General features: G+C 46.7%; 1 protein-coding gene across 2 annotated transcripts; it reads left to right on the forward strand.

Annotated features, from left to right (window-relative positions):
• Positions 1 to 2399: 2399 nt before the first annotated feature.
• On the forward strand, positions 2400 to 6192 carry LOC123138505 (nicotianamine aminotransferase 1). 2 transcript variants are annotated; one of them, XM_044558481.1, is made up of 5 exons: positions 2400 to 2800; positions 2887 to 3226; positions 3721 to 3939; positions 4031 to 4340; positions 5865 to 6192. In XM_044558481.1, exons 1-5 carry the CDS (start codon positions 2526 to 2528, stop codon positions 5990 to 5992), a joined length of 1272 nt encoding a protein of 423 aa, XP_044414416.1. In that variant the 5' UTR covers positions 2400 to 2525; the 3' UTR covers positions 5993 to 6192. The 2 variants fall into 2 exon arrangements, with proteins under 2 accessions (XP_044414416.1, XP_044414417.1); XM_044558482.1 differs by having other exon boundaries at positions 5919 to 6192.
• The last annotated feature ends 4620 nt before the right edge of the window (positions 6193 to 10812 follow it).

A 10812-nucleotide genomic window follows, 5' to 3' on the forward strand; every position in this document is an offset into this window, starting at 1 on the left:
CACATACCCGAATACGCCTGCCACTCGGACTAGGCGCTAGGGCCCTTGCCAATTCGCCATATCCACCCCCCCTCCTTGCCCGACCAACCCTCCCCTCTTCTCTATTGGCCCTCGTCCGCATAGCCGCCACCGGAGTTCCGCTGCTAACCAAGCCGCAACCGGCCAAGGTCGCTGCCACCGAACGCTGCCCTGGTACGCCCAACCCCCCCCCCCCCCCCCCCCCAATATATACACCTCATACTCTACGTGTTCGATGAAATGTCAGAGCCAGTTTTTTGTTCTTTGAGTCATTATTTCTAGGTCACTGATGGATTCTTCGTGGAATGATGGCTATGGGAACCCCGACCTTGACGAATTCATATTCAACAAGTTCATCGCCTCGTTGGATTTGGACAATGAGGATGCTGAAATGATGATGATGATGATGCCGATGATGATGAGCATCCAAGAGGAGTTGGAGAAGGAAGAGGAGAATGTTTTGAACTTCAAGGGTTCCATAAAGGTCCGGGGAGTTATTCCTCGTGATAGGATTGCCGGTGCAAGGATTTTGTACACTTCACGGAGGACACAACATTCTCTGAAAGTTTCTTTTGAGGCCGTTGCCGAATGAGCATAAATTTGTTCTTGTGTATAGTGGTTGTCGTGGAGAAGGCTCATGGGAACTTCAAGCCGAGAAGGATTGTTGTGCACAACTTTCTTTCCCTCCTCCGTAGAAATGCACGACTGCTCTCATGATGCTTGCTTGTGGGAAGGTGGTAGATGCAATTGATACCAAAATTAGGATGGGAGGGAGCACGGTCCTGGCGACCAAGTTGCAATTTACACGCATTGAGCTGAAGGTGTTTGAAGCAGTGTACCTGAGGGATCCAACCGTGGACGACACGGAAAAATTGTTGGCAATTGGAGCATCAAGAGGACTCCCAAGTATGTAAGGTTCAGTTGATTGCGTGCAGTGGCAATGGAAGAACTTTTCAAAAGGTTTGTGTGGGCAATACCAAGGTCACGTTAGAGAAGCCACTATCAGATACATGCAATGACTTGTGGATTTGGCGTTCTTTCTTTTGCACACCAGATACATGCAATGACATTAATGTGCTCCAGTTATCTCCTTTGTTCAAGAGACTGTGATGGGGAAGCTCCACCATGCAACTACACCATCAACAGACACAACTACAATATGGGGTACTACCTTTCCAATGGTATCTATTAATTCCCAGTTGATGGTGTTTGTGAAAACCATATCTGATCCCCAAGGCAACAACCAAAGCAGCTTTGCAACAATGCAAGAGGCAGCTAGGAAGGATGTGGAGAGAGTACATGGAGTGCTCTAAGCTCGTTGGGGTATTGTACATGGAGATGTGATATTGTGGGAAGGAGACACTTTGGCGGCTCATGTCATGTTGTGTAATCTTGCTCAACATGATTGTCATGGATGAGGGTGAATGGGCAGCTTGCACGTATGATTTTGAGAAGCTCGGAACTCTTGTCTGCCCTCCAGAACAAGAGGCAGAGAGCATTGCCAAATTTCTGAAGATGCATCGACAACTACGAGATCAACATGTGCATATGCCAATTCTGAATGATCTTGCAGAGATATGTGGGTCCACATTGAAAATCAGTAAACTTTGCTTCTAATTTATCAATTATGCACTATGAAGAATTTTATGTTTGAACTATGTTAGGATTATTTGTATTCTTATTTTTTTGAAAAAAGAATTGTATTCTTACGCACGAACAATTTATATTTGTATGCACCAAACTAAACCCAGGCATGGACAGCCCGGCCCAAGCCCGGCCCGAAAAACCCGGGCCGGGCCGGGCCGGGCTTGACGTTCGGGTCGGGCTCGGGCCTTGTTTTGCAGCCTGAAAGATAGTTCGGGCCGGGCTCGGGCTTCACTTTTCATGTATTTCGGGCGGGCTTTCAGGCTTCGGGCCGGGCTTGCACGTGCGTACACTGAAAAATAGCGTTCGGGCCGGGCTTTCGGGCTTCGGGCTTCATTTCGGGCCGGGCTCGGGCTTGAAAACAAGGAGTATTTCGGGCTTCGGGCTGGGCTCGGGCTTGAGAAATGAAGGCCGGGCGGCCCGGCCCGACGTTTGCCCGGGTTTACACCAAACTATGTTTGGGCTAGATGATCAACGTGCATGTGTTGATGTTTTGAAAATAGATATTGTGGTTGCAAACGGCAATATTTGAGGCCCGTTCGGTCCCTTGAACTCTTCTTACTTTTCTTACTTTGTACAGTAAGTACGCACGATTCAATCAAACAAATATTGTGAATCAACTTGTCGGACGAGAGCTCCGAGCATCGACAACGGGATTGATGATTGATGGCTTGACGTGCCGACGGCTCCTGCCTCGTGCCAAGTTGGATACAAACAAAAGCTGTCGTCGATGCCAAGCAGACAGTCGACCCAACCCATCGTGGGAAAGAAGCGAACCGACGACGACCTCGCATTCCTCATCAGGCAAACGCGCACACGACACAGTCTTCCAACGCTAGCTCGCTCCCCGTCGTCAGCCGCCCATGGAGAACGGCGGCGAGGCGAAGTGGCGCTTCGGGGCGGGGAACCCGGCGGTCCAGGCGAGTGGCCGGCAGAGCCTCCGCGCCCTCGTCACCCGCGTGTTTGACTGCGTCGACAGGAACGACCCGCGGCCGGTCGCGCCGCTCGGCCACGGCGACCCCTCCGCATTCGCGTGCTTCCGCACGGCGGCTGCCGACGAGGAAGCCGTCTCCGCCGCCGCCCTGTCAGGCAAGCACAACAGATACTCCTCCGCCGGAGGCGTGCTGGAGGCGCGCAGGTACGTACTGCCGCCGCAGCCTTAATCTCTTCTCTGTTTCTTCAGCTAGTCGGTTCTGGTAAACGCATGGATATGTACTGCCGCAGCGCCGTCGCCGCGTACCTGTCCAGGGAGCTCCCCTACGAGCTCTCGACGGGGGACGTGGTCGTCACGGCCGGCTGCAACCACGCCATCGAGATCATGATGGCCGTGCTGGCGTCGCCGGGCGCCAACGTGCTGCTGCCGAGGCCGGGGTACCCGATGTACGAGTCTCGCGCCGCGCTGTGCGGCCTCGAGTTCCGGCGCTTCGACCTCCTGCCGGAGAAGGAGTGGGAGGTGGACCTCGACGGCGTGGAGGCCCTCGCCGACGAGAACACCGTCGCCATGGTCATCGTCAACCCCAACAACCCATGCGGGTGCGTCTACTCCTACGACCACTTGGCCAAGGTATCCAGCATCTACGCAGACGTCTATGCATTAAAATTTAAGACAAGTAGCGCCAGTAGCTGAGAGTGGCGTTTTGGCTCCTAGGTGCATATGCACCCATTGTCGAAATCTAAATTTCTAGAAGTTGAAAAATTCGAAACAAAAATCCCGCGTGTATATCCGGACATTTTATGTGCGTTCACAAGGTTTCGGTGAAAAACGACGTTTTTTGTGGCTTGTGTAAAAAAGACAATTTCTGATGCTTCATTCTAACTATTCACGAGGCATTTCTTTATCTTTTTTACACAAGCCACAAAAAACGTCGTTTTTCACTGAAACCTTGTGAACGCACATAAAATGTCCGGATATACACGCGGGATTTTTGTTTCAAATTTTTTAACTTCTCGGAATTTGGATTTCGACAATGGGTGCATATGCACCTAGGAGCCAAAGGCAATTACCGCCAGTAGCTACTTCTTCTTCCTCTGATTAGTTAATACGGAGATATTTCACAGATTGCAGAGACGGCGAGGAAGCTTGGAATCATGGTGATCAGCGACGAAGTGTACGACCACTGCGCGTTCGGGAGCAAGCCGTTCGTGCCGATGGGCGTGTTCGGGGAGATAGCTCCGGTGGTGACCATCGGCGGCATCTCCAAGCGGTGGATGGTGCCCGGCTGGCGCCTTGGCTGGATCGCAGCCACCGATCCCAAGGGGGTCCTCCGGGACAAGAACGTACGTACTACGTACCTTCTTTACCCCAACCAACTTCCAAAATGTGTTCACGGGGGCCGACAGAGAACCTCCTGGTAATTTTCTTCATCAGGTCCTAGAGTCGATCATGAGCTACTGCGCCATCTCGGTGGACGCCGTGACGTTCGTGCAGGGAGCTCTGCCGCAGATCATCGCCAACACGGACAAGGCCTTCTTCGAGAAGGCCATGGACGTGATGAGGGAGGCGGCGGAGATATGCTACCGGAAGGTGGGCGGCATCGAGTGCATCACCTGCCCTCACAAGCCGGAGGGGTCCATGTTCGTCATGGTGAAGCTGGACCTCTCCTGCTTGGACGGCATCGCCGACGACGTCGACTTCTGCACCCAGGTCGCCCGCGAGGAGTCCGTTGTCATTTGCCCAGGTACCGTACTACTCCCTCCGTTCCGAACTACTTGTCGCTTAAGTGGATGTATGATGTATCTAACACCATTTGAGCGACAAGTAATTCGGAACGGAGAGAGTACATTATCAATCAAATCAATCATGGATTCGGCTTATTTTGGACTGCTAACTATAGCTTGTATAGTACTCCGTATCATTGTCGGGTTTGCTGTTGGTCACATAGCTTTCCATGTCCGCATCGATCCAAGCAACCTACTAAAAACCAAATCAGAAGTAGAAATCCGAATCTAATTGTTTTTGCCCCCACCAGCATTCGTTGCTCTGAGGCCGTACGAATCTGATTATAATTGTTCTAGTAGTAGATTAAGTTATGCATCGGTCGATCACAGAGAAATTAAGTGAACGTCCAACGACTCTTGATCTATCTTGTCTTTTGCAGCTGTTGCAAGCTAATAAGTTTATTTTGCCTTTTCTCTTTTATATTTTTGTGCTTAAACTATCAACATAGGGCTGATATATACGTCTTCAATGTTTTCCACGTTTCGTGTAGCTATATTGAGCAAATTTCATCCAAAGCACATCGCTAGCGGTTGGACTAGCAAAATCTACTCCCTCTGTAAACAAATATACTCTCTCAATCTGGAATTGTTTGTTGTGGAAATGGATGTATCTAGACATAATTTAAGTTCTTGATACATTCATTTTTATCTATTTTTGCGACAAGTAATTCGGAACGGAGGGAGTATGAGGAGTACAACTTTAGGGGATTTTAACACATATAATTCAGAATATAGGGATAATGACTAGCAAAAAAGAATGTAACGGCGACAATTCACCAGCTGACTCAAAATCGACAGTGGCTCAGCTTTAGCTCGAACTAAGCCTCCTTATTTACCAATCTATTTACCTGCGTTTCTTCAGCCTTTTTCTAATAACTTTGAATTTTCACTTGAAATTTGGCCAAACTTTGAAAAGGACGACCAAATGGCTGGACAAAATGAGCTCCAAAATTTCCAAGTACTAAGAAAAAATAATTATATTTACTATTTGTCTTCAATTTTTACACCTTTTTTATCCCACTTCATTTTTTTCTGAATTTTGAAAACTAGTCCAAACTCCTAAATGGCTTGGCAAAACCAGCGCAAAAATTGATTTACTGCTCCCTCCGTTCCTAAATATTTGTCTTTTTAGAGATTTCAAATGGACTACCACATACAGATGTATATAGATATATTTTAGAGTATAGATTCACTCATTTTGCTCCGTATGTAGTCACTTGTTGATATCTCTAGAAAGACAAATATTTAGGAACGGAGAGAGTATAACTTTTCCATCATTTTATGAAACTTTCAATCTTTAGTTCAAATTTCAATCTCATCGTTTAAATATCTTATGACTATTTTTTTTAAATAACTGTTACAAACAAAGCTCTGTTCCACATTCTAAAAAGTAGTCCTGCTACAATTCACGGGGGAGGGATGCCTGCTGGTTCAGTTTACACTAATTAGCAGTAGTGGTATTAACACATGCTCATGCACTACAGGGAGTGGACTAGGAATGAAGAACTGGCTCCGAATTACGTTTGCTGTCGATCCAGGCCTTCTCGAGGATGGCATGGAGAGGGTCAAGTCTTTCTGCCAAAGGCATGGCAAAGCCAAGGAGTTGAAGTGATATATGCATGGAGTGGGTTTCTCCAAAATAAATGTTTGATTGTGCATGTGCAACTCGCGTTGCATATGGGAGAAATCAAACTCAGAGGAATGTACTAGTGAAATTGAAGCACAATTATGTATCTTAATTATGGAAATCATGTCAAAATGTTAAACTTGAGTTTAATTCTGGCTCCACTGGCTTGCAGACTATGCCGACCCCGAAGATTTTCCCAGGCCTATAAACCAAAGTGGACGGTATGCATTTTTTTATTTTGTTAAAACAAAGGCATCAAAGCTTACGTGACACACTCAAGCACCACTAATCCGATTGCTAGGCCGTCATCTATATTGATTGAACAAAGCCTATGCTGCAATTTCCAAATCATCAAGTGGTTGCAGCCAAAGACTCCTACTAGCACATCCGAGAAACTAAGCCAACACATCATTTTGAGATTGACGAACTCGCCATAGACGTCTTCATAGTCGACGGGAACGTCTCCTCCCACCGAACGCACATCGCCGAACGGTCTAAAATCAATCCAGGAAAATGCGAGCACCGATGTCAAGTCTAGAACTTGAACTCTGGTGGGGATACCACTGTCCTCCTAACTATCCAACCATAGGTTTAGTTTGTAGAGTATTTGCATATTAATACCTTTGCAAGTTAGAAAAAGAAAAGAAAAGGCTAAGTTGTGTTAATAAGAAAGAAAAGAAAAAGAAAGTTAAGCTAATTGTTAGGTATGTAACTGAACTGGTTTACCTAAAAATATAGGTTGCTCGACCAACAATCTATCAAAAACGCTTCGTGTGACCCAACCACACGTCCTCACTTTGAGCCACTCGTGGGGAAGGTGGGGGGGGGGGGGGGGGGGTAGGGTTCTGCCTTGATATCCCTCTACACGCAATCCACCCACCGCCGTCATGAGCAGGTATATAGGCAGCCGGTGGCCATGTAACATCCCAAAGTTATGAAATATGTAATGAAGAATGCTATTTTGCATCATGTTTAAATTCAAATTGAAAGGTGAACTCAAAACCTCAGTGAACTTTGGAAACATTTATAGTGTAACTTAAATGTCCTTAAAAAATTCAAAACTTATGTGGGAGTTTTGTGTATATGCTCGGAAGGACCCCATAATATTTCATGAATTTTGGATGACTTAAACCTTGCCAACTATATTTCTTCAAGCTAATTTTTTGAAGTAATTCATTCTTAGAAAACTTTTTCTCAAAAAATCCACTATTATATGCTTATTCTTGAATATCCAAAAAACACAATTTATGTGTACATTGTGTGCAAACTTTGTCATTACTTGTTTTTTTATAAAGTTTTTCTATAAGGGTAATACTAATGTCATTGGTTCATTTTTTAAAGAAAAACTTCACTCTATGTTTCTCTCTATTTTTATTTTTGTTCATTTATTCATTAAGGTGATACCATCACACATATAAGATTTAGTATAATTATGCAAACAATGCAGCGCGTATCCATCTAATGTCATTAGCCAATGTGGACTATATTCTCTGGGTTTGGGCTCCTGTGGGGTTTAACATAGTTGTATTAGACTAGATCAACGTGAACTTTGGAATTTCAGGCTTCGGCTCCAATGCGTTTTTTTCTTTCTTTTTGGTCCTTCAGCTCAAAATCAATATAACTATTTTCTATTGTGAGTCATTTGTTTTAATCAAAGAGTAAACCACTTGTTGGACACGGCAAAAATAGAGTGACAGACCCAGATTAGAATTTCAGGTGACTGACTGTTGACGGTTTGTTGGCACTAAAAATATATTTGCTTTTTTCTAAAGGGTCTGTGTGCCCTAAGTATTGCACATCTAAATGACTCAATCAAACATAAAAGAGAAATACCCGCACAAATCTTCGTGTAAAATCAATAGCATAAGACTTAGATATGCAATACTTAGGGTATCTCCAACATTGACCCGCAAATTTGCTCTGGTATCTGTCCTCAGACTGAGGGGACCAGTCCGCAGACACTGATGCAGGAGCTGGCCATCCAACATTGCTGGCATATATTTCAACCAGAAATTCAAGAAACACGACGTATTCAATATAACCGGATGAGATTCATTATATTTCAGGCATACTTCAACTAAAAGTGGAGCTCGTCCGACTCTAGAGGTATAATTTCGCCTCCATGGCCTCCGGCTCCCCCATATCTTCCCTATGTCCGGCTGCACCGCTCATCGGAGTGGCCATGCTTCAGCCGGAGGGGAAGAGTGGCTCCTCCGCTTTCGTGAAGCCGAGGCGGGGGTCGACGACGGTCTGTGTTGAACCGGGCAAGACACTGGTTGTGTGTGCTGGTGACGCAGTGGCGGTGGCGATCGTGGGACCCAAGTGGCGGCGGCCTCCCATGTTCTACTTTTCCTCGGTGTTAGCAGCGGGCACAGACGTGTTGGACGCCTCCACTGGCAAGACGCGCTTACGCCAACACTTGTGGCGGATGGCGCGGACGTAGGCGCGGGAGGAGCGGGATGTAGGCGCGGGAGGAGCGTGATGACACGGCGGCGTCCACGGCGCCCGTGCCACCATGCTCCACGCCGGCATTGGCTACTCCTCTGCGAGCTGGGTTGGAGCCCCGAGTTGCTGCAGCAGGGGCTAGCATGGAGTTGCAGCTTGCTCCTCCGCTTTCCCGCCTATAGCCTCGCCCATGGTATTGACGGCTTGGGGTGGTGAGGGGCTGGAGCAGCGAGTTGTCTAGCTTGTATCAAGCGGGCTTAGTGGGCCACCTAGTTGGCTTTTATACCGGAGAACCCTTCTTCCTGCTCGTCGGATTCCATGGAGAGTATGTAGACTATGGTGCAAGTGTTGGGAACGTAGTAATTTCAAAAAAAATTCCTACGCACACGCAAGATCATGGTGATGCATAGCAACGAGAGGGGAGAGTGTCATCCACGTACCCTCGTAGACCGAAAGCGGAAGCGTTAGAACAACACGGTTGATGTAGTCGTACGTCTTCATGGCCCGACCGATCAAGCACCGAAACTACGACACCTCCGAGTTCTAGCACACGTTTAGCTCGATGACGTCCCTCGAACTCCGATCCAGCCAAGTGTCGAGGGAGAGTTCCGTCAGCACGACGGGGTGGTGACGATCTTGATGTTCTACCGTCGCAGGGCTTCGCCTAAGCACCGCTACAATATTATCGAGGAGGACTATGGTGGAGGGGAGCACCGCACACGGCTAAGAGATCAAGAGATCAATTGTTGTGTCTATGGGGTGCCCCCTCCTCCGTATATAAAGGGGGGAGGAGGAGAGGGCCAACCAAGGGGAGGAGGCGCGCCCAAGGGGGCAATCCTACTCCAAGTAGGATTCCCCCCTCTTTCCTAGTCCAAGTAGGAGAGGGGAAGGAAAGGAAGGAGAAGGAGAAGGAAGGAGAGGGAGGAAAAGGAGGAAAGGGGGGCCGGCGCCCTACTCCAATTCGTTTGGGCTAGGGGGGCCGTGCGCCCTGCCTCCTCTCTTCCACCACTTGGCCCATGAGGCCCATTACTTCTTCCTCGTATTCCCGTAACTCCCCGGTACCCCCGAAAATACCCGAATCACTCGGAACCTTTTCGATGTCCGAATATAGTCGTCCAATATATCGATCTTTACATCTCGACCATTTCGAGACTCCTCGTCATGTCCCCGATCTCATCCGGGACTCCGAACTACCTTTGGTACATCAAATCACATAACTCATAATATAAATCGTCATCTAACTTTAAGCGTGCGGACCCTACGGGTTCGAGAACTATGTAGACATGACCGAGACACGTCTCCGGTCAATAACCAATAGCGGAACCTAGATGCTCATATTGGCTCCCACATATTCTACGAAGATCTTTATTGGTCAACCCGCATAACAACATACCTTGTTCCCTTTGTCATCGGTATGTTACTTGCCCGAGATTTGATCGTCGGTGTCTCAATACCTAGTTCAATCTCGTTACTGGCAAGTCTCTTTACTCATTATGTAATGCATCATCCCGCAACTAACTCATTAGTCACATTGCTTGCAAGGCTTATAGTGATGTGCATTACCGAGAGGGCCCAGAGATACCTCTCCGACAATCGGAGTGACAAATCCTAATCTCGAAATACGCCAACTCAACATGTACCTTCGGAGACACCTGTAGAGCTCCTTTATAATCACCTAGTTACATTGTGACGTTTGGTAGCACACAAAGTGTTCCTATGGTAAACGGGAGTTGCATAATCTCATAGTCATAGGAACATGTATAAGTCATGAAGAAAGCAATAGCAACATACTAAATGATCAAGTGCTAAGCTAACGGAATGGGTCAAGTCAATCACATCATTCTCCTAATGATGTGATCTCGTTAATCAAATGACAACTTATGTCTATGGCTAGGAAACTTAACCATCTTTGATTCAACGAGCTAGTCAAGTAGAGGCATACTAGTGACACTCTGTTTGTCTATGTATTCACACATCTATTATGTTTCCGGTTAATACAATTCTAGCATGAATAATAAACATTTATCATGAAATAAATAATAACTTTATTATTGCCTCTAGGGCATATTTCCTTCAGTCTCCCACTTGCACTAGAGTCAATAATCTAGTTCACATCGCCATGTGATTTAACACCAATATTCACATCTATATGTGATTAATACCCATAGTTCACATCGTCATGTGATCAACACCCAAAGGGTTTACTAGAGCCAATAACCTAGTTCACATCGCTATGTGATTAACACCCAAAGAGTACTAAGGTACGATCATGTTTTGCTCGTGAGAGAAGTTTAGTCAACGGGTCTATCACATTCAGAGTCGTATGTATTTTGCAAAATATTCCATGTCTACAATGCTCT

The sequence above is a fragment of the Triticum aestivum genome, chromosome 6B, assembly GCF_018294505.1.
Source record: "Triticum aestivum cultivar Chinese Spring chromosome 6B, IWGSC CS RefSeq v2.1, whole genome shotgun sequence".
Lineage (NCBI taxonomy): Eukaryota > Viridiplantae > Streptophyta > Magnoliopsida > Poales > Poaceae > Triticum > Triticum aestivum.